Genomic DNA, 27,822 nt, shown 5'->3' on the forward strand with positions numbered 1-27,822 from the left:
TAACATTTCCATACCAACCACACACATCCTCCTATGTGTTTAAATCATCTGTAAATTAATTTTAGGGCCTAATGACATGTACATACTGCGTAAATGGTTGATGGGCTGTAGTTCTTATTTGCATTATTTTTATTATGCTATCATTTGTTTTTTATGCAGATATTTTGAAGCATAGTTGGTTAAATCGAAAGATGTAGAGCCCAAGGTGATAGAGAAGTAACTGTATACACACAGACACACACACACACACACGAGATAGAGACAGGGAGAAGAGATAGAGCACAGAGGTTGATGCAGAGCTCTATGCACTGTCACTGATGTCCCCAACCTGGGAACACCCAGTTTGAACTCTTCTCCTTTTCAGATCACACTGGCCACCATCGGCTACGGAGACAAGACACCTAAAACCTGGGAAGGACGTCTGATTGCTGCCACCTTTTCCTTAATCGGCGTCTCCTTTTTTGCCCTTCCAGCAGTAAGTTCTCTTAGTGTGCGACTTGAAGTTCCCCTTACTGCCTTGACCCAGCTCAAATCCCCGGCCTCCAATTTCACCCTTTTGTATCCTTGGCTCCACATCCTATCATTTCATCAGCTGTTACCTTGGGCATGGCTTGTCTCACCCCTCCCCCATGGTGGCTTGTGATGCTGCCTTACTCCTGGAGTGGTGCCTTCAAATGCCCCCTTGTTTTCTAAGGTCAGGAACCAGTAGTGCTATCTCTAGTCTGAGTCAGTATCCCTGCTAGTCTGACTCCATGTGCGTTTGCAGATTTACATCTCTGTCTGTTCTCAAAGACTGATATCTTTGGGACCAAGGGTTCTGTCTTTGTCTGTTGACAGCCAAAACCTTACACAAAGCACATCTGAATATACTTTCTTTGGCCTGACACTTGCTGCCTTAAATTTTTGAATATTTTCATTTCTCTCAAGAGAGTAGTTCTTGACTTTTGAGAGATCCCCCTGAAATGGTGTAATGAGGGTGAAAATAGAAGGCTCTCATTGGAATCAGCGTGTGCCCAAATCATGTCAAATGTTTCCTGGGCATCATCTCGTTTAGTCTTCATTCCAATAGTATGAGTTTAAAAACTGAGGCTCAATGAAAGGTTAGTAGACATTCCTGGGGAGCTGGAGAGATGGCTCAGTGGCTAAGAGCACTGCCTGCTCTTCCAAAGATCCTGAGTTCAATTCCCAGCAACCATATGGTGGTTCCCAACCATCCGTAATAAGATCTGGTGCCCTTTTGAGGAAGAGACCTGCTCTTTATCAACTTAGACCATGAAATCCAATATGAACAAATTCAACAGAACCGCCATATACGGGCTGCCCATGCATGCTTCAGCATTTCCAGGGCATTAATTTCATTTCAAACTTCAAACGTTCCTGGGATGGGGAGTCAGGAACCCCAGTCCAGGCCAGTTCTAAAGCCTGCCTAGTTGTTATGCAACTTGAAGACAGCATTCTCAAACCACAACCCCTCTGCTGCTCCTCCACCCCCACTCCTTTCCTGAAGGATTTCTTTCTCCTATCTTAGCCAACTTACACGTGTTTTCCTCTGCTAGTCATCTTTTTCTATCATCTTCTTGAACTTGTTTTCTTATCTCTGACACTGTCCCAGGATGGGCTGGGTACTGTGTCATCTCTATGTCTCTTTCATATTAAATGCGTGTGTCTATCTACTTAGTCCACATGGGTATCTGACCTAGAAATCAAAGCAGATTCAATTCTTGGAAACTCTGCCTATAGTACAGGCCCCCCAGGGACAATTCAAACAGCTAAAATATTTTAAAATTCAATTATCATATCATATTCTGTGTCACATCCCTTCCTGGAGCAATTCCTATTTATCATCTAGGTTTTTCCTGAGATCATTGTGAAGTATGTACTCTTAAGCAAAGGGCCTATGAAAGACAGAGAACAGATGAGCCCAGGCTCACAGCTGGACTCTGTCGATCAGATTGGAAGCCAGACATTTTTGGCTTTAGGCTGGTTTCACTTAACCAGACTCCCTACTCCAGGAAAAGAAAAGAGGCTTTCTCCCTTTACTCTTCCATCTAGTATTGCACTAAATGGAGATGCAAAACCCCTTGTGTTGTTACGAAATCCCTGGCGAAAAGCAATGTAAGGGAAGTTGTTTTGGGTTTTTTTGTTTGTTTGTTTGTTTTGCTTACAATTTCAGGGGATACAGTTTAGTGTGGCAAGGAAGATGTGGTGGCAGGAAAGGGAAGGAACTGGTCACATCACATGAGCAGTTAGAAAGCAGACTGAACAAGCCATGTGGCCAGGCTACGAAACACCTGGACCCACGTCTATTGACTTAATTCCTCCAGTAAGGCTCTTCTAGGTTCCACAACCTTCCTAAAGGGCCACCAACTAAGGACCAAGTTTTCAAATACATGAGTTTGTGGGTGAACATTTTAGTTCAAATGATAGCACAAGCTTCAGAGTGTCATTGAACCCTACATTCTCTGCTCCCCCAGAAATGAGGCTGGGATACTGAACCTGGTGCAGCTGACAAGGGTTTGATGTCTCCTTGCAGGGCATCCTTGGCTCAGGGCTGGCACTCAAGGTACAGGAGCAGCACCGTCAGAAGCACTTTGAGAAGAGAAGGAAGCCAGCTGCCGAACTCATCCAGGTCTGTGTGCCTGGTAGTGAACTAAGATGGTTCCAGAGATGTGAGTGTGTGTGTGTGAGAGAGAGGGAGGGGGAGACAGAGACAGAGAGACAGAGAGCAAGACAGAGACAGAGAAAGAAAAAGAAAGTCCAAAAGCATATACCTAGATAGGAAAGAACCAATTTGCAGTTGCTCCTTTGTGATTGGCTGCAGTCATCATCACTACACAGTCTATGCGTGTTGGCAGTGAAAGCCTTACCATTTCCACCCAAATTCTAAGACACTCAAGTACTCTAAGCACTCAAGGGTGAAACCACTTGTTTTTTTTTCCCCCGATAATCTTGGAGTGAAGAATTTGGCTTAGACCTGTGACTTTCCTTAGCCTTCTTCTTCCCATCCTAGAATTGATCCAGTGACCCACAGAAAATAGATAGCTAACAATCCAGTACTCTGTGAGCTACAAGGAGTACTGTGCTTCACTCCTGTCTGTCAGAGCCAATGGGGTCATGGAGCGGGGTGGGTGGGGGGGGGAACAAAAGCATATAGGCTATTGAATATGTCACAGGTTGTCCCAACCCCTCAACAATCATTGTACAGGAGATGTTGGATACTTGGTTCCATCCACCACCATTACTCCTCCAACCATAGATTGGAGGAAGAATAATAGAGGAATAAAACAGGAATAATTACTCCCTATTAGACATCAAGGGACGTCTGTATCTTGATTGCATGGGCTGTTCGGAGTAGGGGGCCTAGTAAATAGGAAATTAGTGTAACCCCCATGCCTTCCTGAGTGCTGAGAGCATTGCCATTCACCCAGAGCTTGTATCCATTGCAATAGGTACTTCTGTGGGTCTATGGAACTGACGCAGCAGGTAGCATTCAGCATGGTCTGCTCTCTAAGCCAATCTCAGGATTCAAAGTCTGCTTATTCCTTTATGCCCTTAAACCCTAGGCTATCAGGGCATCCAGGAGGTTAGTCTATGTGAGCCACCTCCCAAGCTCTCTGAAACTCAGAAATAGTACAAAGACTTTATTTTCTTATATAATTGACTGATCGGTCTCAAGGAGCTCTTTGGGAAGAATAGTCGGCATTCCTTTCAGGAATTTTTCTACCCTCTTCTCTCTATCCCAATTCGTCTCTCTGTGTCCCAGCTCACCACAGCACCAACTGTAGTTCTAAGATGGTCAAGTTTTTGTTTTTACAAAGAAACCATCAGAACCTCTGCTTCTCTGAATCCTTACTAGATGGACATTCAAACTCTTAGGAGTCAAGAGCTTAAAAGTTGTTTAGATGACATAGGTTATTGTGTGAATGTTTCGTGTGGTACCCATGTCATTCTGTTTCCTTTTCTCTCCTCCTCAGGCTGCCTGGAGATATTATGCTACCAACCCCAATAGGATTGATCTAGTGGCAACCTGGAGATTTTATGAATCAGTTGTCTCTTTCCCATTTTTCAGGCAAGTAGTCATTTGTCTGAGTACTCAGAGTATGTCTGACCTCCTCTACCACAGTCCGTTCTTGGTGTCATGGTCTCATGGTTTGCCAGAGAATATCTTCCAAGGCAATGCACAATGGTCCCTAATATGAACCACATATTAATATCATTGGAAATCTTGAAACAAACAAACAAAACAACAGAACCTTGATATTCAGACATGCTTGACCTAATTAAGTCTGAATCCTCAGAAGTAAACCAGACATCTCTAGTTTTCAAAACCTTCTAGATGCCCCAGTGAAAAGCTGGAGGTAAACAGCATGGCACTAGGAAATAGCTGTATAAACATAGTCAGAGGACATAAGAAATTGAAGCCAGTACAATCAGCTATCCAACAGTGTGATGATTCCTTCACTGGCCATAGCATACACTCACAGACCACTTCAACAGAGGGAATAAGGGCAAAGGTGACCTAAGATCCTTTGGAAACCTATTAATGGTATTTCATAATCTCACAGCTGGAAAACTGAACTAAAGGCCCTTGGAGGTGAATAGCCTCTTCCCACAGCTAGCGTAAGAAGAAGAGGAAGGAGCTTAACATGCAGTGACATCCACTGCATTCCAAGTCTGTGTCTCATTTCATCCTAACAGGTCCTCTGAGATGAGTCAGTGTTCACCAATGTAGGGATGCATTAGAGTTGGAGGCATTGTTTTGAACACAGAGAGCCAACATACACCTTCAGCAATGATAAAAAAAAATGTGGCAAACCCATCTTGACCAGGAACTATGGTTTCATTCTATCATAAGGGCTCATTGTAAACAGAGTAGCAGGATAAATGGTGGATGATATCAGGTTCTACTTCCCAGTCAGTGACCTAGGACTCAGAGTTATTGGACATTTTGGTAGTCTTTCCTTGTTGTCTGGATTCTAAAGCAGGCTCTTCCTTTTCAGTGTTTTGATGTCATGGACTGAGTCTAGAGTTCTGGATGCTAGACTTTTAGAACCCCTGACTTAGGAGAGAAGGTAGAGGCACAGTTAGCTTATCCATGGATAGGGTCCACTCTGAGATATGCTTACTGAAGGATGCTCCATAAACAAGTACCTGCCATTTCAGTGAACAACCCAACAGTAGGTAAGTGCCTCTCCCAACACCTATGCAACTCTCTCACACGCTCAGTATAAGATCTATGACTGGTTTATGAATACACGGCCTCTATTGATCCATCCACTCTCACCACCATATTGTACTAAGGATTTAAGGAAGTTTAACCAACAAGATGGCTCAGTGACTAAAGGCATTTATTACTAAGCCTGATGACTTGAGTGTAATACCCAGGTAGAAGGAAAGAACTGGCTTCCACATACATGTGCATGTTTACACACACACACACACACACACACACACACACACACACACACTAAATTATCAATCTATTTTTAAAAGATTTAAGGGGATAGAAAGGATCTGGATTTATGTGCTCCATTGCTTTACTTAAAACCTTTATAATCAGTAAATATTAATAGCATAAAAATATGAAACCTGACCATGACCTTCGAGAACTCCAAGTCCAGCCCCACAAAACCTTTCCTGCCTCACATTCATTGGGCGTTCACTTCTCAGGAAGGTCTGATGGCATGAGCCAAGGCAAAAAGCGCTAAGAAGGGAGGAGAAAGAGAGGGTATGAAAAAGATAAAGGGGACCGATGACTTGTGGGAGGGGTAAGAGGCAATAGATGAATAATTAAAGGATAAGTCTGAGTTACTCACTGTATCTTCTAACTTAATTAAACTTACTCGGATGTTGCTAATTGTGTTTCTAAAACTCTACTGCTGCTATTATTGATTAGGAGCAGGGACATCATAAATCAGAGCCTTCCTAAAACGGGCCAGTATCCCCCTTTAAAATAACAGAATGACCTTGGACTCAAATCCAAGAACATGTGTACCCAGACCAAATGTAGAGCCACGATGAATTTCATTAGCCGTGCATCCCAAGGCCTTGGCAATGGGCCTATTCTTTTTGGTTGATTTATTATAAATACAACATTGTCCTGGCTGTCAGACACTTGAAGGCTACATTGTGCTGCAGACAGCTGCTGTGATATGGGAATGGCTTTTAAACTAAGAGGGAACATTTCTTTCTCGTTTTGTTTTTCAAGGACAAAGTACAAAGTCACTAGAGAAACTCACTTAGCAACCACTCTGAAATGAGGCAGTCCTTTGGGAAAAGAATGTCCCTGAATACCAACCCACACCATATGCTAATGACAGAGAAAAAAGCAGGCACACTAATGTGTCCTCACCTACCTCCCAAAAGATTTTTCCCTTTCATTTACTCCTTCTTTAATAATAATTTTATTGAGATATATTTCACTACCTAAAAGAGGATAGGACAGTAGAATTATTCTGACTATATTCTCAAAGTCAGGCATCATTCAACACACTAACTCCGGAGCAATTTTGTTATGTCAGAAAGAAATCATATCTTTGTTTGTGGTTTCTCATGGTCCTCTCTTTCTCCATCCCTGTGGCCATTTTTGTAAGTGAAGAGACAAAACACCCTGCTAATTCTTAATATGATTCAGCAAGTACATACTGGAAGAAAGATTGGAGCCAAGTTCTTCTGCCCAAAGCTCTTGCTCTTTCATAGTGTGTCTGAGAAGAAATGGCTGTTTTAGGGAGAAGTACGTGATGCTCTGATACATCCTCACCTGCATCCCACAGGTTGGGTCAAGGCTTATTTGTCTAAACAATGCCTGTTTCTGAAGGGCTTGGTTCTGAAACTAAGTAAGGTGCATGACAGTATCTGTCTTGATACCTGATTCATGGCAGGTTATGATTCAGTCAATGGTGATTAAGTCTGCCCTGGTGATGTCTATGAATCCAAGTTGAGCAAAAGGGAAAGAAAGACACTGATCTCTAAAATTATAGTCTTAGGAAACCACTGTGAGTAACACCATAGCGAGAACACCCTGTCTGAATTGAGGCCCAACCCAGTGGACTTGTTGGATGAGCAGGACTGCTCCAAGTAGAGAAAATGGGTAGGGGATTCTAGGCAAAACTGAGCAAAGACTCAGAGTGGGGAATATGTCGCCAGCATGTTCACTGGCCCTGTCACTATAGGGCTTTCTCTGGAGATGCTCTGCCTGGGTTGGGATCTGAACTCTACTGCTTCATGTCTGAGAACACAGGCAATTTATTAAACTTCTTTGTCCTTCAACCTTCTCAACAGAAAAATGATATAATGGTATTTACCTCTTAGAGTTATTATAAGGATTAATTGACAGATCCATAAATAACACTTAAAATAGTATCTGGTAAGAGAAGAGTCATGAAACTATTTTCTGTCCAGTCACCACGCACAGTGGTAATGCTATTGACCATGATGGCAGGGAGGGGTGGGAGAGCAGCAACTACTTTTGACAGTCTTGATTTCCTGATCCTTCTCTACCACAAAAGAAGTCTTATGAGCCAAGCAATGAATCCTGGGGTTGAGTAGGCACTCACCTGTTTTCTCAATGAATTAGCAACAGGACCAAATGGTGGTGGCAGGAGCATGGGGCACATGGCAAAACCCGCCTCATACTTTGGTTCCCTTCCACACCCACCATCTTGTTCCAGAATATTTCTTGATTCCATTTGTCCTGTTCTACCTTCTGAGTGATACTGAGGCAGACTGTGGGGGCAAGAGGCAACCATTTCATGTCATTTACATTTTTTTTCTTTTTCTCCTCCTTCTATAGGAAAGAACAGCTGGAAGCAGCAGCCAGGTACATTTCTGATTATGAAGCCCTTCCTTTCACCATTGTTTGAGGGAAAGGGTTCAGTTCCGCATGGGGGAAAACTGCTAGATAACGATGTTGGTCATAGCTAGTCTTTGATGCTCACTCTGTTGCTGACCACAGATTCCTCTGCTGTTTTCATGCCATATTAAGTTAAGAACAACTTAATAGGAATAATATCAACAGCTGCATAGTGAATGTTTGGCTCCTCGAGCTAGGCTCTGAGCAGGTTATCACACTTGATCCTTACAATTATCACGTGAGAGAAGCCCTATTATTCTCCTTTGGAGATAAGTAGATTGGGGCTCAGAAAGGTTCACCTATCCCTTCAGATTCATACAATTGAGCAGCAAAACCAAAATGTTAAGTCAGATCTAAATCTGAAAATCTTTGCCACTGGTGCTGGAGAGATGACACAGTGGTCAAGGGTACTGATTACTCTTTCAAAGACCAGGATTCAGTTCCCAACACCCAAATGTCAGCTAGCAACTCTCTGTGACTCCAACATCTGACACCCTCCCATAGACATACATGAAGGCAAAACTTTCATGCACATATTTTAAAAAGTTTGCCATTGTACTTTTCTCCATTTGCTTCGTGGGCTCACATCACAGATGACACTTCAGAAAACAAACACAGACTGGAATTAATGATACCCATAACCATGAGGGCTTCTAGTAAGTCATGTGCACTACAGTGGCCACAGAGGTAAGAAGAGGTTCAGGGTTATGTAGGACTACTTTCATCAACTTCTTACCCCTCTGTAGAAAATGCCCAACATCTGGACCCTGTTCTAGGTTATAAAGCAAGGTGATTTACTTTGACAAAATAGTATGAAATGTTAAGAGATGCCAACACACTCCTCAGAGCAGTACTTGGTTTAAGCATAATGGGTGTTTTCTGTAGCTTCCCATGTAGCATTTTTGAACTGCAGTTAACTGTAGGTGACTGGTTAGAAGTACTATACGTTATTCCAAATATGCATTGGATTTTCTGGTTTCGATTTAATTGGGAACCAAATAGGTGCATGTGAGTCTTTTCTGGGTATAGAAAAGTTTCTCTGGGTATAGAAAAGAGGTTCTTTGAAAGACAGTTACCAACATGTTGGTGCCTTTGCAAGAACTCTCCTCTCTGTCAAAGGGTGCAAAGGAAAATCTATCCCTAATTTTTTTAGGTTTGGACTTAGGTGTTTGATGGCTCATCCTCCTCAGAGAAGATTTTAGTTGGTGATAGAAGCCTTTCAATCCTCTATATCCACTGTTTGAACAGTCGTCAGGTAGGGCTGGTAGACTGGTCAAGGAGATGAGGGGAGCAAGTATGAACACACAGCCTGGATCCTAGTAGACAAGGATCTTGAGGAAGGGTGAATTCAGTTCCTTCATCCAAGAAGGAAGGGTACAAGGTGACAATGAAATGCTCAAACATAAGCCAATGCTTTAAATGAAGGTTTACTCCTGCTTCCTGGTCAGCTTATCTACTGGCTTTCCTTCCACTCTTACTTTATGGTTACCTCCATATAGTCAGGGTGATATCTGAAGTTCATTCTATTGCCTCCTCCTCGAACCAACAGCCCACAGGTTGGTTTGACAACTTGAGGAAAACAGCTATGTTTCCTGTTCCTTTCCAGATCCAGATATAGTCTTGAGGGTAAGAAGGGGAATCATTTAGTCAGCTTATTGGTGGGGACTCACATTCTTGCCTGCTTACAAAATGATTATTTAGGGCTTTCTTGATTGTTTTGATTCACGTGGACTTGCATGTAGACCATAAGCCCAGCTGAGTTCATAGAGTTGACTGAATGGTTGCCTCTGATAATATTATGCTTCTTTCTTGGTGTGTACAATTCTGTGATTAACCCAAATGTAAAGAGACAACTCACGTGATAGGCTCACAGATAGCTGAACACTTGGTATGCCATGCTGCACCTCTCTTAAAAAATTGGAAGCAGTTGGCTCCTCCCATCTCTTCCCATCTGGTTTGAATACATCCATTGTGATGCCCTTGGTTGGGATTCAGAACTTTTATCATAAAGCATATAAGTATGCATATATAGATTATATTACAGACACACACATCAGTATTGAAGCTAAATCTATGCCTGAAATATAAATGTACCCCATAAATATTTGATGAGTGGATAAATAGTAATCTATTTTATCTCCATGTCACTTTAAAGGAGTTGATCTGAAGTGCTCACATATCTTGCAATGTCATCAACACAGAAATAGCCAGAGTAGGGCTTTCATCCTCCTTCCACCCTGTTAGGAAGGAGTCTCCCTAAAGCATAGGTCGTTGATGCCCTCCCTCGGTGTTCATGGATACAAAGTGAGCTCAGGTAAGCCAGCAGACACATGATCTGGTATTAGAGCAGTCTCCATCGTCCAAGAACTCCTCTCGTAGGACATCATGCGACTCTCTTGTCAGTTTCTCTTGGGATTCTGCCTTATATCCCTTGCCAAAAGTGACCTTTGACTCTTGACTCTCACTCTGTCAGTGTCTTTTCCTTTGATTCTGTTTCAGTGTCCTTCACAGTACAGATGATTACCAAATATGCTTGTTTCCTAGCTACTTTTTTCTCATAGACTGGATACTTGTGAGTCACCTAAACATAACCTGAAAATCTGGTCAACTTTATGTACACACAGTAAAAGATAGAGTATTTCCCCCTCCCATTAATGGTAAATGCATAGCAAGTAGAAAAAAAACAGTCATTCTCTATGATAGTCACAAAGTCCATCCATTAATTTCAAAGTCTTAGTAATAATATTGGACCAAGGAACATCAATATTAAGCCTTACTAAATGTAGATGAATAAGAGGGTAGATATAAGATGGATAAATTAATTAACCAATAGGTAAATCAAAAGATAGAGGTCAGTGAATGAAAGTATGGATAGTGGGTGAATGAATGAATGGACAAAGTCTATATTATACAAGTATCATAAAGTCAATTTACACTACTTTAACCTAGAAAAGAAATGTAATAGCTGACATATCCATTGAGGGAGGCTCAGAGGCCTCTGGGAACTAGGATAAGAACTGTATGTATTTCTCTTTCATCTTTTATCTCTGATCATTCCAGGATGAGTTCACTCTCATAGCTGACTTTCCATGTATTGATTAATCTGTATATGCTAGTACACCCAAAATAAGATATGTTTTCGTTTTTCCTCTTTAGACTTAATACTCATGAGCCAGAAAAACACAGGGAACCCTACATATTGACCCAATTTGTCATATATTCATGCCTTGGACAATTTCTTTCCATGGAGAATAGAGACTACTGCTGGCCAATCCCTGTTGTATGTTTTCACACGTGAGAGTGAAATAAACTACTACGGATCACAAACTCCATTACATCCACTTGGGTGAAGTGAGAGAAGAGAGAAAATAAATTCCTGGATGTAATAAGGTGTTTCTCCCTCCCGTTAATGGTAGTCATAAAGTTCATCCATTAATTTCAAAGTCTTAGTAATAAAATTACACCAAGGAACACCAATATTAAGCCTTACTAAACTTCATTTATTCTACAGTGTGTTGGGAGAGACTAGTATTTGATGTTCTGGCCACCACTTTAACCATCATTTGTAAAGTGTTCAGCATATAGGCATCAAGCATCCTGCTGGTAATTAGGGTGTCTTTGTGATAGAAACTAGGAGTTCTAAACGCTCAGAAAAGATAACTATGTTGACAACTGCTTGCTTGAACCCCATTGTTCAATTTGTATTTTCAAACAATTTACTCTGAATAACATCCTTCAGAATGTGTATTTGTCTTTGAAGAACAAAAACATCATCCAAGACACCTTCCTTTTCTCTTGCCTGGTGATTATGTCTTTCTCATTTAGCAGAAGATTATTCTTTGTATCAAGGATTTAAAGTAATGGCTGTAACTTTGAAAGAATGAATATTGTCTGCCAGGTAGGGTTCTGTGTACATCAAACCTCACAGCCACCCTATGATCTAAATAAAATACTGTTTTTAATCCTTATTTTTTACATAATAACTGAGATTCAAAGAGATAAGAACTTTGTACAGTGTCTGTAAATAGAAAGACACAAAGAAGGGCTTGGACCCAGCTGGTTTACGTCCACAGGTCCTGGTCCCAAGCACAGTGCTAACTAATCCTTGCAGTTGCTTTCTTGGTCACTGCGGGTATCCCTTTGCTTGTTTGTTTTCCTTTACCCTGTTTTGCTTGGCTCACAGAGCTGAAGCCCTTGCCAGAAGAGGAGGCTGTAGAGGTCCGAAAAGGCACAGAGCCAGAACCCGCTGTGCAAAAGAAGAACATTCAGCCCGGTGCTGCCATTCTTTCTTTATGTCTCCCCCTGACATCACCACATGAAATTCAACTCACAGTTATGCATGCTGTTGGCAAGAAAGTCCATACAGACACTAGAATCAGTGATTGGGAAAGGAGAGTTGAATTTTGATAGCAGTTAACCAATCCCCTAATTTCGCTGATGAGAAAATTGCTACCCAGTGCAAAACAAGAGGTTTGAGTATGACCCCATACAATTAGTATTTTGTCCTGCTGTCCAGACCAACAACACTGTCTCAAGCAGCCCATTATTAGAGGTGCTGAAGTGAGATTTGGGCCAAAGTGGTGTATCCTGAGTGATCCCTGGCATGTTGTAAAGGCTTTGCCTCCATTTTCCCTGAGAAACAATTGGGGCACCATGGCTATTTATAACACACCTTTTACACTGGGTAATGATTAGGTTGGGACATAGATGTTGGAGAGGAATCAATAAATTGGTTTTATTGAAGTGCTGACTCTGGGCCTGACATTTCATAATACAACCTACCGAGTCTGGCTTTGAGAGCAACATTGGGACAAAGCACTGTCCCAGCTGTCACAGTAGGGATGTGGGTGTCATGGCCTTGCTGACATCATGATTCAAGGAAAGCTGGAGGAAGATCACGTAAGGACAGTGATCATTAAAATGTAAGCGACTCCATCAAACAATGCGGAACAGTATCCATTCACACTTATGATCCTTCTCCAATGGGAGGAAACTAATTGAATTCTTCTGGGTTCTTCGAAGAGCATTGAAACCCCATTTTTATGTCTGCGAAAATGTGAAAAAGGAAGTTCCTCTCTATACATGCCTCTTGTATTGTCTCTCCCCATGATCTCTTCATTCCTTAAGACAGAAGAACTTGGCACAGCTCTCCTGGTTCCACAAGTCTGAAGGCTATATTTATTCAGCCATCCAGCTGTCACTGATAGATATATTACTGTCATCAGCAAGCCATAACAAATTACCATGAACTGGATGAGTGGATGATTTAAAGAACTGAAATTTACTGTAGTTCAAAAGGCTGGAAGTCTGACCTCAAGATGTCACCCAGACCATGCTCCCTCCAGAGACTTTTGAGCATGGTTCTTTTCTTCCTAGTTTCTCGTGGTCACTGGCAATTCTTAGTTTTCCAGCATTCTAATCCATGCCTCTACCTCTCACAGAACTTTTTTCTGAGTATATCTGTGCCAAATCTCCATTTTATTTTTATTATAAAGATATTATTCACTGGAATAGGTATCTGCCCTATTCCAGAATGACTTAAACATGGTTACATCTGTAAAAATCACACTCCTAGGCATAGTTTAGGTCTTGGACTTATTTGGAGGGAGAGACAATTCAGACTTCTATTGTTGCAATCATATGGACAAAATTCTTTTCCTCTACTCAGATAGAAGCTGGCCAATGATGGAGAAGCTCTATGTTAGTCTTGGTGTCTCTTGTTTTCATGGGTATTTGGTGTATGACATCAATGAGTGTTGAACAATAGGCAGATGAGAGTAGGAGTGTGTGGAACCCTCTGATACTGAAGATTCATGAGGCTTCTGGTATTGGGACCATTGGGTCCTACAAGTGTCACCACTCCTGTGTGATCCTATGAAGTCAGTATTCTCCATCCCTTTATTATAGTGGCTGTTGAAGCTTCCAGGAAGGGCTAGCTATGGGGATTCTTCCAGGTTGACAGCAACCAGTGTTACATATCTCTGCCTGAGAGGTGTCTGTTTGAAATCTTTGATCCTCAAGATTTACCTGTCCTCTGGAACCCTGTAGGTGACCAGGACTGGCAGTTTTCCTTCCCTGCCTCCTCCCTGCTTTACTCTTCGTCAGTTCTCAGCTCTCTACTCTCTCTCACCATCCTCTACCCCAGCAGCTTTTCCTTCACACTGGCGCTCTCAGACCCATCTTCTTCAGCTGGGAGAAGTCTACTCACTGTCTTGCTGCTTTCTTAGCCTGTGCTGCTCTGGCCGCGATCTTCTGCTGTCTGTGCCATCACTACCTCACTGCTATCTCTGCTGTGTTCTTTGTGCTACCAGCTCCGCCCACAGTGAGAAGCCCTTCCTTCATTGGACCAAATGTGACAACAACAATGGGTCAGTCCTTAGAGACTTCCTCCTGGTGACTTGCTCAGGAAGCTTGAACAGCTTGCTTATATAGCCTGAAAGTCCATTCTTGGAATAATCAAAGTCAGTAGTTTTAGCCCAATCACAGCCTTGCCTTGTCAGCACCTCTGTGAGGCATGGCTTATGATATAAACTATTTAAAACAGCCCTGGATGACCCTGAGCGTTGTCATGTAGTTTTTAAGTTCATGGGCAGTTCAAGATGTATGGCCATGGTATGGGGGTGTTTGGGCTGGCTGCTTAACTGACAGCCTTTTTGCTCCAGACAGCTAAGGAAGCTAGAGATGATAGACTCACTGCTAATTAGAGAATTGGTTTGCCCCATCTCCCAAAGTCTGCTTTTATGAAGGAAAATGAGTATCAGAATGAGTGCTGATAATCAGAACTTATATAATTTACCATTAGCACTAAGAGTAATTTTACCAGGACTGAATATGCTTTAATAGTATCCCACGCTGACTTGGTGCCCTAGAGAGATGTGGGCCCATGTTTTCCATCTCACTACAGATGAGAGTAATGGTAATTTAGAAGTAAGAAGAGATGGAGGTTCTCCAGGTAGACATCAGAGCTCATCAAAGATCTGAATACCAGATAGTTGTGTGACACTGAGCATGACAAGAGTTCCCTGGCTTTTATGATCAGATGTTGGAATCCAGGACTTGTATCTGCCAAGAGACAACCTTGATTTTACATTTCCATCCCCACTTGATCTGTTTCCAGTTTTTCAAATCCAAGCGTGGAGATTATTTGTCTGCACATATTCAGAGACTCTTGCTTTCCAAGGAAATGGCTGTCAGCAGTTTCTCAACTCTCCTCCAAGAACAGGGCCTAGATTATGTATGCACCAGGGGTCCATATGCAGAAGGGCAGAGATGAGTGTTGAGTTTCAGTTACCAGCTTTGCTTTGCATTTCATTATCCTGTGGGGTCTTGGATTTCAGGCAACCCAATTAAGAAGTAAGCTGAGCATCCTCTTTGCTGGAGGAAGAATTCTGTAAGCCTCTTAGGTGCGGGGGCTGAGGCTTCTGTGCCAGTGTATCTGGATTCCTGAGACAGTCTGAAGTGTCATCCGTGACCAGTGGGCTGTTAAATGACTGTGGCCAAAGCAATTCAGACTCTCAGGAATAGCAGTGAAGCATCTGGCTTCCAAGAAAATGAATACTAAATCTCAGAACTGCTAGCGGAAGAGGATCTTCTTCTTATCCTTCTGGTGATCAGAGGTTGTGATGAAATTTCAGGTCAGGACAAAGTGGCTGTCATTAATTTTGTCCTCACTTAGTTGATATAAGTTTAAGATCTCCACATTTTAGCTTTTACCAAGGCAGAGTGAGCTCGGAGACAAGCATTAAGTAAATATAAAATGCTATATAAATAAATCCCCTAAGCTCATCTCACTTCATATATATTTTTAAACTAAAACACAAAACCCTGCCTTTATGCCCCAGGGAATTACATTGATCTTTTCCACACATGTCATCAGCCTTCTAATGCATCTACGGGAAGAGGATTATTTTCCAATATAGCGATGACAGCCAGCGCTTAGTGGAGGCTTCCTGTATCATAGATGGGGATAAGTACTTTCCATGCATTATCACATTTAACATATAATAAGCCCTGTGAATGCAAATAGAAGGTCTTGCTCATAAGGAATCTGGCAACCAGAAAAAAATGCACTTATGTGTCCTAGGTCAGTCACATGGGTTATCAAGTTGTATCCACCCAGCCTCGTTTTGACCTGAAGTTCATGTCTGAGGTATGCTAGCTATCCAGAAGTGCCAAGTAGGCTGTTTCTACTTTATGACTTTGTAGAAAAAAACTGATATGGAAATGCACAGTCTTCATAAAATGTGTTAAACATCAGACAGAGGAAACCACATGTCTTTAGGGGATCAGAGCGCTGAATTTTCACGAAGGCATGTTTAGCTAGAGTTTAAACGGCATGTAATAATGAGGTTGACTGACCTGGCAAGAAAAGGGACTGGCAAACAAGAAAAGCTTGTTGTGCATCCTGGGGAGTGGAATGCAGAGCACAATACATAGGCTACAAATGGTCGGGTGGCTCAGAAGCCAAAGGCATGTGCCAACAAGCCTGGTGCCTTGCATTTGACCTCCAGGACCTACGCTGTAGAAGGAAAGAGCTAATTCCTTCAAATGGTCCTCTGACCTCTACATGTGCACGGTGACACACATGGTTACATACACACAGCATAAATAAACCCAAAATGTTTAATGTAATGTATAGTTAGAGAAGAAACGTTGTACTGAAACAGTACTTATGAAATCGAGTGTTGAAATGAAGTCAAGCAAGAGCTTCTCTTTAGTGAACCTTATGGTCTTCATACCTGGTTTCAGGTTAAGTGCGCTCACAGTATTGGATCAGGGATGAGTCTGTTACATTAATGATGGAAAGTGATGCTAAATTTTGATTGGAAGTTAGTGATTTAAAAGTGTACTTTTCCCACCAAGGCTCATGAACCCCCTAGGTTCTATCAGAGGAATCTGCTTGTGGAATGCAGGTTAAGGGTCTCTGCTTTGTGTAATTTATGTCATTCATTTATGTTTGATTCATTTATGTGTGATGAGAATTTGCCTGTGCCCATCACTATAAAGAGAAAAGGGAAGTTATTAATATAGAGAAGAGCATGAAGAAAGAAGAAATTTTGTTGTATGTGACTATACATTAGTAACTCAGTCTTGTCCATGGAAGGTCCATTCCAAGCAACTGCAGATAATATTGAATCCTATTGATGTTGTGTCTTTTTCTTATACATGCATACTAAGATGAGATTTAATCAATTAGGTATTGTAAAAACTAATAAAGATAACCAGTAAACAATTATGAAAACATGTAAGTGAGTGTGCCCCCCTGCTCTCACTTTACACCCCCACCCAACTATAGTGTAATTTTGAGTGGTTGTCTGCAGGTCCTTGAAGTTGTTTTGGTAAAGGATACTACTGTGTATCTTGCCCCGGGTTTAGGTTCCAGATAAGCATAGATGGAAATCCGAAGACATTGGAAATGTTCTCACAATGTAATCAGCTGTAAAAACTCTGAGCTAAAATTAAGATTTGAGTCCCTGGCCCCTTTAAATTACTATCTGCTGTATCCATTTAGCTCCCTACACGCAAAGTTCCCAAGCACCTTCAGGTTGACTCCCTAGACTCACAATTCCCATGCACGCTCAGGTTGGCTCCCTAGGTGCACAGTTCCCGTGTACCCTCAGGTTGACTCCCTAGACACACAGTTTCCATGCACCCTCAGGTTGGCTCCCTAGGTGCACAGAACCCTGCATCCTCAGGTTGGCTCCCTAGGTGCACAGAATCCTGCACCCTCAGGTTGGCTCCCTAGGCGCACAGTTCTCCTGCATCCTCAGAAGGGAATGTGAGTCTTTGTGGAAGGGTGGGAAGTTACAAGAACCTGCACTGAAGGAGGAAAATTGTTCACTTTTGCTTATTTTGTAGCCAAAAGCTGGGTCTCTTGGATCGGGTTCGCCTTTCTAATCCTCGTGGTAGCAATACTAAAGGAAAGCTATTTACCCCTCTGAATGTAGATGCCATAGAAGAAAGCCCTTCTAAAGAACCAAAACCCGTGGGCTTAAACAATAAAGAGCGTTTCCGCACCGCCTTCCGCATGAAAGCCTACGCTTTCTGGCAGAGTTCTGAAGGTAACATCCTTCTCTCTCTCTCTCTCTCTCTCTCTCTCTCTCTCTCTCTCTCTCTCTCTCCCCCCCTCTTCCGTCTCCTTCCTCACCTTCCCTCCACTGAAGATCTCCCTCATCCACAAAGCAATCTCTCCCATCCCACCCTCACCCAACTTCTTGTCTCACTTTGTGTGTGTCCCGTGGGCTGAATGCATCAGTGACATAGTACATGACTCCTAAGTGAGGAAGCTTTTCAGTGGGTTAGGCTATTGTCACCTCTACGCTTCAGTGAAAACCTTTCCAAGGAGTCTTAGGATCCACACTTGAAAGAAAAACCATGATGAGGGCAACTGGAAAGATGCAGAGAAGCAGGTACAGACATCTGGAAAGATGCACACCACCACCACCACCAGGGATGGAGAAGAAAATCAGAAGCAATGCTCTGGGTGTCGGGTACTATAGGAACGATGGCCTCAAGCACCTCTCTCACTTAGCAGAAGGGGAGACAAAGAGGAAAATATTCTTCTAGGTGTTTGAATCCACCAAGCCCTTGACACTCATCATATTGTTCCTGCCTCTCTGACACCTCCAAGTTTCAAAAAGGTGAGAAAGTGACCTTCCAAGGTCACAAGCAGTGTTACTGACAGGACAAGAATTTTAACTCAGGTGTGTCTGAGTCTGAGGACCACACCCGTGTTTTTGGCTGCTCATGTGCTCACCCACACCTGCAGAGCCCACCAGAATTGCTTCCTGGCCTTCTCCTCCAAGCTGGTTCTGACCTAGTCATAGCTCTGACTCAAACTTCTGTACCTCAAAGTGGGGATGCTAAGGAAGGATAAATGGTGTCACAGTTGGGGTCCACAATGTGGGGTGACTAATATACATACTGGAGATTCTGGTTCCATGGTTGTCTTTCATATTTTCTATTTATGACCGATGAAATTAACATATATGTCTCCCTCACAGATGCTGGGACAGGCGATCCCATGGCAGAAGACAGGGGCTATGGGAATGACTTCCTTATTGAAGACATGATCCCCACCCTGAAGGCTGCCATCCGAGCTGTCAGGTAATGGCACCTCTCCCCAGCTACATACATTCTCAGGCACCGACTTCATGCCCATGGGACACAGTTGGTCAAGTGCCCTTGGGCCTTGAGAAGGAGATAGGGGCCTCTTCCTGGTCACCGTAAGCTGGGTCCCATGGCTACTTCATCCTCTGTGGAGAACACTACCTTGAATACAGTGATTCTTCCTGAGACAGTTGACCACCTGACAATGCATCCATCCAGGACACATCTTTCTGGCTTTAACCAGCATTTACTATGAGGGGTGTCAGGATGGAAGATGTAAAGGCATGGTGCTTTCCCTCAACATTCACCCAAGTCATTCAGTATAGTTCTTCTTCTGCCTGTACCTATCCATCTATTCTTTTTAATCAACATTTTAATATGATAATAAACTATAGATATTTTGTATGATTATGAGACCATAATTTGCTCTAGTTTTTTTTTTTCAAAATCCTTCAGGAAAGTCAAGAGAGTACATTGCTTCTTAAAAAAAAAATAGCAAGACATATGTGTATTGTCACTTTAATGAGTGGCAGAAATGAGTTACCATCTTTTCAGCAAGATCTTTCTATTCAATAGGCCAGGGAACAGAATAGTTTTGTGGACTCCAACAAAGGCTTTGGCGTGGCTCCTCACATTTCCATATAAGACAGAAAGGCAGTTAGGTAGATGCATCTGTTACATTTGCTGCTGATTGATCAATTCCACACTCTTCCCCTCAAAAAAAGCCCAGTTGATCAAACCAATCCAGACAGTGCTCTGCTGAGATACTATTGCTCCCATCCTTGCACAACCAAATTTATATCATCTTTCAGATGTCTTAATTCAAGAGATGGTAACTCTTTTTTAATATATAATGCCAGTATCATCGGTTTTGTGATCCCTTGTCCTTCATCTCAAGAATTCAGTGTTGCCATCTTAGCATATAAAACCACACATGTCTTAAGTGAGGGAGCATCAGCTGGGTTCCATTAGAACATCCTGGTCAAGCACAGGCAATAGGCAGATCTGACCTCCGAGCCACCACCATTCGGTGGCTCTGCTTCAAGTGGAGCTAAGTAAAGGGCAAGTTTAAATTCTGTGTTGTGATGAGGAAACTAGTCTATATGCCCATTTTTTTTAGAAGCTGTGGCTGTGGTTTAAAATAAAATGTACTTGAACTATGCCACTCAAGAGACATATGCCAATGGGGACTGGAAGAGCCTGGCATAGGCAGGACCTCCTGAAACTACTAGTGACTGTAAGCTTAGATTGGCACTATGCACAGAAGGCTGGAATCCTCGGAGGACAGCAGCCTTTAAGAGTGTTATTATTGACTTGCAGGGAGAAGTATATGTAGGAATCTCCATGTTCTAATGAACTTGTACAGACTCACAGAACAGAACCTTTCTAAGGAGCCCAAAGCAAAAGAATTAGAAACAATTGTTTTGGTTTGACCTGGTTTGTTCATTGGTCTGTTGGGGATTTTGAGACTGAGTTTCATGTAGTCCTGGCTAACCTCAAGTTCACTGTGTAGTCAAGGATGGTCTTGAACTCCTGATCCTTCTGTCTCTAGCCTTAAGTGCTGGGATCACAGACATATAATGCCATGCCTAGCTACTATTATGACTTGTGAGTAGAATGTCCAGGCAATTTTAGACATGGTCCCCTGCAAGTGGTACAATTTTGGAAGATTGGCATCAGCTTAGCTAGGCAAAAGTTCCGACTATGGTTTAGGGCCCTTGAAGAAGTTATATCTCTATCCCTGCTCTGTCTTGAGCTCTCTGTTTTCTGATCTGTGATGTGACCCAGCTACCTTAGGCTCTGGATGGTACCAATTAGATCAGTTTTCTCCTCCACAACTTCCCCACCAAACATTCACAGAAAACTATGAGTGAAAATAAACCAGTCCTTCCTGTGTTGTTTCTGCCACAGTGAAAGTGAGAAATTTGACAAGCAGTTATTGAGGAGGACAAGCATTAGCCATCCTCAGTTAAAAAGCAGTGTGGCAGTGACAGCAACCAAGAGCCTTATTGACACGGAAGCCTGGCCCTGATCCAGGTCTGGCAGCCTGACCTATGAGATGTGGCGTTCTCAGAGCCATGGTTGCTCCTCTGCAGATTGATTAAAAGATTGATCATAAGGAGTGATACTTAGTATCTCGTATGCAATGAATGTTCAGCAACTGTTCAAAAGCTGTTATTACTTCCATTTTGTAATTGCTCAAATGATTGAAGAAGTGGCACTAGCCAGCCTAATTGACACAAAGGGATAGAACCAGAGCCGAAGGCCAGCACTCTGCCATGCAGGAGCGTTCCCTTCCTTCTTTTCTTCCACTGCCTCTGATGGTTGCTAGATGTGTATTCTGGTTTCCCTCGCTGTCTTCCCACTCTGAAAAAAATGCCTCTCTTTTGCCTTACAGAATTCTCCAATTCCGCCTATATAAAAAAAAGTTCAAGGAGACTTTGAGGCCTTATGATGTAAAAGATGTGATTGAGCAGTATTCCGCAGGGCATCTTGACATGCTTTCCAGGATAAAGTACCTTCAGACGAGGTAATACATTCGAATGAAAGGGCCTGTGCTCGCTCAGCTGCTCGGAAATCCATGTCAGATGACCGTAGAGTTTTAAGACACAGGCATTCAGAAATAATCCAAAATACAGCAGAGAAACTTCAAGAATGGTAGTGCCCACTGAGCATTGTGGGTGTGTGGGCCAATAAATTTTACTCTCAGACTAAGGCTTGGCAAGGTATAGAGAATAATGAGACCATGGTGACCAGGGGCTTCTGTCTCTTCCAAAGGAGATGATTGTTACTATGTTTTATTTAGTCCTATTTTTCAAAGACGCAAAGAAGCCCTGAGGCATTGGTACGGCCAGTATCAACTCCCTGATGGGCTTCATGGAGAAAAGAAGATGTGCACCTGTCCAACTAGTTCCTGACTATGGTGCTTTGGATAACCATAAAACTCAGATCATCTAGGCGGTTCAGCTAATTTATTCTAAGTATAAAATTTCAACCACATGTTAAAATTTTAAGTGTTATGCATAATAGTAAAAATACAGAAAAAATGGAACCATTTACAGAGACTTTTTAAAAATAATACCATACTTTTATTGAATTCCTAGGTACTTTACACATATATAAGTATATAGGAGCCATTAGGATCCTATAAGGTACTTATCACATAACAGGTGCCCTAATAATGATGGGGAAACCAAAGCTGGTAGGGCAGAAGACCAGGCCAAAACTGTCCATTCGGGAAATTGAAAGCACAGCATCAATATATGTATGTCAACAATGCATCATCACGAGACTGGACCCAGCAATCATATGAACCAATGTGCTGTGTGTGTCTATGTGTGGGGTTAACACAAAAGTGGACACATGTTAGCTCAGAAATACACATGGCATACATGATGTCATTCCATCCTATGAGAGACCTGAAAAGAAACTGACACAATTCAAGGTGACTTGGGCTTCCTCTTCCTCATCCAATTAATGTCCCCTCATTAGAGTGTCCTCCTGACTTAGTTACAGCGCTGTACCAATGAGGCTGTTACAGTATACATAGACTTGCACGTATGTTTATTCATGACTTTCTTTACCTTTCACAGAGTAGTAGATACCAAATTGGGGTTCAATGCCTGCTTCAATACACCAAATGTATGATGTTTAAACAAGTTTTCATTCCTCCATGCTATCCTGTATGGCTGTCTGAGAGACAGAGGAAGACAGTATGCTGCCAACAACAGCCAAAACTCCAAAAATATCAGTCGGTTTTAGTGTTTACAGAATGTATAGCTGTAAACATGCACTGTCATGATTTTTGATAGTTATCGAAAAACGTGTTCATGGAGATTATGGTTAGAGGTTGTCTGCCAAGATAATGAATTACATAGTCCCCACCATGTATATACTTTAGTAGGTCCAGCAGAAAGGAGGGCTGACTTCATATGATGTGTCTGTATGTCTGTTGGAAATGCAGCTGAGTTACCAGAGGAAAATGTGGCCCAAGACTATTCCTGAATGTATCTTAGTGGTCATCCTGATAATCTCACCTCTGTCCCTGCTCCCCATCACGATGAACAACATCTTTCTGTTGAACTGAGTGTTGAACAGAAATGGTAGCAGGGTGCTGGAGCTAGGGATACACCATCCTTCCTTGCATAGCATCAGAAGTCTGTGCAGCTGAAAATGGAGCCTGGAGTCTGACAGTTAAACCTCTCTAGTTAGGTAGTTTGGGGATGAATAAAAGAACTGGAAGATTAGATAGGCTTACAGGATATGTGTGGCATTTGCTGTGAGAAAGAAGACATAGCCCTTATCCCAACTCTGTAGATTGTCTCCCTCTTCTCTCCCAGGGATGAGAAAATGCTCTTGCACCCCAGACTGAAGAAAGCATTGCACCCCCAGACTGAAGAAGATATCAATATTCTGGCTGGCAATTTCTCTCCTTTTGTTCTCACTCTGTCTCACCCTCTAACGTTCCTCCCTTTCTTACACATTCCAAACCCACATTTGAATTAAGAAATGTAAGAATTTATGTTCTCACAACAACAAAGCTTTGTGTCATCTAATCCCTCCTTGTTTTGTGTTTTTTCTTCTTCTTTTCTTCTTCTTTCAGAATAGATATGATTTTCACCCCTGGACCTCCATCCACTCCAAAACATAAGAAGTCTCAGAAAGGCTCAGCATTTACCTACCCATCCCAGCAGTCTCCAAGGTGGGGCATGTGGTTTCGAACTGATGAACTGTTGAGCACAAGGCCTGTGCAGTATATCCATCCCCCAGTCCCAGCCTGGGTCTTTTATGTGGGTGTAGTTGCCCTCCCTCCAATGAAATAAACAGAGAATTGAAAGGCTGATTCAAGTTGTCACCATTTGAAAATCCTCTGGGCAGATAACTTCTTGTCCCTATTCCAAGAACACAAAAATGATACTTATTTTTATGGTTTTTAGGATAGGAAATAACCAGTTTTCTGGTTATAAAACAAGAAGAAAACCATGAGTTTTGTTGAAACAGAGAACATATCTGCTGTTAGAGGAGCATATGCATTCTTTATCAGCTCATTTGTGTTCTCCTGTACAGTGCCCTGAGGATCAACTGATATCCCTTTCAAGAGTGAGAAAAGGCATTCAGATGCCAGGGCCTCTAACAGCACTGTAAATCATGAAATTCTCACTCCAAAATGTGTTTTAAAATTTTGAGCAAGTGTTGTCCTTTGTAAAGTTCATTGTTTGCATTTGCACCTTCCCCCCCCCCAAAAAAACCATCTTTAATGCAAACAAGACAAGTGAGTGAAGGACGATTGTGCACTTCTTCTTAGAAGGAAGCTTGTTGGGGTGAAAGAAGGCATCTTCAGCCTTGGGCTTGGCATGAAAATAGTGGGTCCCAAGGCTGCTGATTCTTCTAGTGAGAATAACTGTTCCAATGTTCTGTTGTAGCTAATGTTAACAAAGAGTCCTGATTTCATATCATCCATTTTTAAATAAATATCTTGTAGAGAATTCTACTCTTATAAATTTCTATTTATTTTATTTTAATTGATTAGTTAATTAATTTGGAGGCTTTGGGGGTATTGGTTTGATTTTTATTTTTGAGACAGTGTCTCACCACATAGCACAAACTGGCCTCAAACTATGTAGCCCATACTGGTCTTAAACCCATGCCAGTCTTTTTTCTTTGGGATTGCAGGCATGCAAAACTACAACCAACTAACAATTTCTTCATTTTCGAGATGGTGTTTGAGGATGTTTTAAGAATTTTTCAGAGTCCAGCACAATAGTTCACACCTGCAGTCCTGGCTCTTGAAAAATGGACACAGGAAAGATCTTGAGTTTGAGAGTACCCTGGGGTAGAGAAGAGATCCTACCTCAAAACAAACAAAATTAATATTTATGTGGCCCATTTCCTATGAATTCTCACATGTGATGTTCTAGCAGGCCTCCAAGGTGGGTTCTTTATATCACTCATATCATATATAATAAGAGCAATGTTGGAAGAAGGAGACCACTTGTTTCCAAGCTGCCCAACTGCTTAGACCTGAAAATAATCACACAGGAACCATATTAATTAAATCACTGCTTGGCCCATTAGCTCTAGCTTCCTATTTGCTAACTCTTACATCTTAATTCAACCCATCTCTATTAATCTGTGCATCACCACAAGGTCGTGGCCTACCAGCAAAATTTCAGTGTATCTGTCATCTGTCTCCAGCAGCGGCTCTATGGCTTCTCTCTGACTTTGCCTTCTTCCACCCAGCATTCAGTTTAGTTTCCCCGCCTAGCTAGGTTCTGCCCTGTTATAGACCCAAAGCAGTTTCTTTATTCATTAATGGTAATCACAGCATACAGAGGGAAATCCCACATCATAGTGACACTAAGAGATATTAATTCCTGAAGTCATAAAACTAGTAAGAGAAAGTGTCTGGTTTTAACAGGAAACTGTAACTATGAGAAACTTGTCTCATGAGAATTTGTAATTTAAGCAAACATTTGCCCAGAAAATAGGTGAAAGGACATTCAAAATTTTCCCATGCTCACTAATGAATTTTAGAGCATCAAATTGAATGTACCTATGCAGAACAAATAAAACACAGTGGGCTGGATGTAGCAAGAGGCCGCTAATTTTTGAAATTTGCTTCAGTTGAAGACTGTTCAGATGAAGAAATAACTTAGCAGAGACAATAGCACAGGAGAGAGAAAAAAAATCAGCTGTCAAGAGAAAGTCCAACTCGAATGGATTTTAGCAACAGCAAGTGTCTCTGAAACATCCCATCTCCACATGGTATAAACATAATGGAATGAACTAGAATTTATGCAGCTCATTATTGTACATAAAGAGAAAATACAACCTTTCCCTGGTTCCTGCCAACATCATTCCAGCAATGTTTTCCGGATTCAGCTGGTGTTTGCCATTCTAAACGAAATGGACCAGATGAAATGTGTGTTCATACTCCACATAATTTCGGAGATGAGACAATTGTTCCTTCATTCCCACAGGGTAAAATCTCTGAGACTGAAAGGTAAAGGAATTTAATTTAAAGGAATAAACACGCTAGGCATTGTTAGATACTTGATAAACCTCAACACAGCAAAGCCTCCTTCACCACAACTTCCTGTCTGTTTTCATATCGTCCTGCAGTGGAGGCAAGCATGCCATCCACAGTCCTGACTAAGTGTATCAAAATAACCCCCTTTGTCAGCATGTGTGAGAACCATGGCCCCATGTGTCTGGTCTCCCAACGTAGAATGACTTTGCACAGTGAAAACGGATGCAACGATCTTATGGAATTGTGTTTTCCCCTTAGGAATGAACCATATGTAGCCAGGGCAGCCACATCAGAAACTGAAGACCAAAGCATGATGGGGAAGTTTGTAAAAGTTGAAAGACAGGTAAGCCTCACCAAAACGATAATATGTAAACTTCTTTTCTTTTTTTTTAGATTTATTTATTATTATTTTATGTGTTTTGCCTGCACATATGTATATGCATCATGTGCATGACTGATTCCTGCAGAGGTCCCTGGAACTGGAGTTGTAGATCTTATGAGCCACCCTGTGGATCCTGGGAACTGAACCCAGGTCATACATAAAAACAACACTTGTTCTTAATTGCTGAGCCTTTCAGCTCCATATAACTTATTTTCAGATTCCATTTTATTCATATGGAGATCAGGCATAAGAAATATCACCTACCACTATAAAAAAATATGGAAATTAATTCCCTAGTTTTGCTTTTACTGGCTGGATGACCACCTGCAAGTTAATGGCTGTTTTGAACCTCAGGTTTGCTTGTCTGTCAAACAGGGAATTAAATAGATCCTAAAGTTGTTGTGAGGAGTAAATGAGTTGACCCATGGGAATTACTTAGAATGTTAGCTGCATGCAGTGAATAGTCAACAGCTGGTCACCGCTGTCCACTTCATGCTTCATGGTCGCCCCTTAACAGATATTAGCTCTCTGCCCATGGTTTCATGTTCCTTTCTGTTCTCTTTTGCTCTAATCCCAATATGTGGGTAGCCTTCATGAGGTGGCCTAGCATGGAACCAAGTTATGGGAAGGGCCGTTTGGAGTACCAAGAGAGGCTCACTCACTGTAGTTCAGTAGATAAATGACTATCATTTCTCTCCAGACTCATATCAACCCTTTTATCCACCCCCTAAGACTAGATCCATGAAGGGGAAATGGAAGAAGATCTCAATGATTGGTCTCGTGCTTCTTATTTTTTAATTTTAAAATATAATCCTCGTTCTCACATGTACTGGCTCTATGACCTTTCACAAGTTGTCATCTCTCGGTCACTGTTTCATCACCTGTGAAGCAGACATTACAACAGCCTTCACATTGTAAGGTTGTGATAATTAAGTAAAGTTCATAAAATAAAGTTGCATAGCTGCTGCCAAAGTGTCCCTTAAAGCTATGGCTTAGATGAACCTTATCTGTGACCTGTCCCAACTCTCCCAACCTCATCTTTCCAGTGAGATTATTTCCTTCCTTGATTTGGTGAACTGTGAGCTATCTGAGGGGAAATATCACATGCAACAATGCATATGCACCAATGTTAATCATCATGGAAGAAACATCGCTATTATGCCTAGATGCACACACACTTGTATATTCGTGCTGACAAACGTTCAAACTTAGGAATGCCATAACCAAAGCAGAAGCAGCTTCCATCATTGCCTGCAGGCTCCTATAGGGTCTCTAGGTCTGTAAAACTCCATTAATGCCGACACTAGCCTCCAGAACTTGCATTACCAGGTATTAATAATGGACACTAATAACCATATCCTTGCATATGAGAAAAGTCTCAAAAAACAAGAACTCCACTCCTTCACTGAGTTAGTAATATCGCCTCTTCCAGGAGAGGACAATGGAAGC

The 27,822-nt window shown here is 41.9% G+C and overlaps 1 protein-coding gene across 4 annotated transcripts in view; it reads left to right on the plus strand.

The window, feature by feature from the left end:
• Kcnq3 (potassium voltage-gated channel subfamily Q member 3) overlaps window positions 1-27,822 on the plus strand; it is a 266,192-nt gene that overhangs the window by 229,289 nt on the left and 9,081 nt on the right. For all 4 annotated transcript variants that reach the window (XR_003377500.1, XM_026782786.1, XM_005354542.3 and 1 more), the window contains exons 6-14: window positions 365-475; window positions 2,534-2,629; window positions 3,975-4,069; window positions 7,793-7,819; window positions 17,711-17,913; window positions 18,856-18,958; window positions 21,360-21,491; window positions 23,565-23,663; window positions 26,250-26,334. Coding sequence is in view for 3 of the 4 variants with exons in the window: in XM_026782786.1 (XP_026638587.1) it covers window positions 365-475; window positions 2,534-2,629; window positions 3,975-4,069; window positions 7,793-7,819; window positions 17,711-17,913; window positions 18,856-18,958; window positions 21,360-21,491; window positions 23,565-23,663; window positions 26,250-26,334 (951 nt within the window). In the remaining variant the exon portion in view is untranslated. The remainder of the gene's footprint in view (window positions 1-364; window positions 476-2,533; window positions 2,630-3,974; window positions 4,070-7,792; window positions 7,820-17,710; window positions 17,914-18,855; window positions 18,959-21,359; window positions 21,492-23,564; window positions 23,664-26,249; window positions 26,335-27,822) is intronic.

Source organism: Microtus ochrogaster, chromosome 15 (genome assembly GCF_000317375.1).
Source record: "Microtus ochrogaster isolate Prairie Vole_2 chromosome 15, MicOch1.0, whole genome shotgun sequence".
Taxonomy (NCBI): Eukaryota; Metazoa; Chordata; class Mammalia; order Rodentia; family Cricetidae; genus Microtus; species Microtus ochrogaster.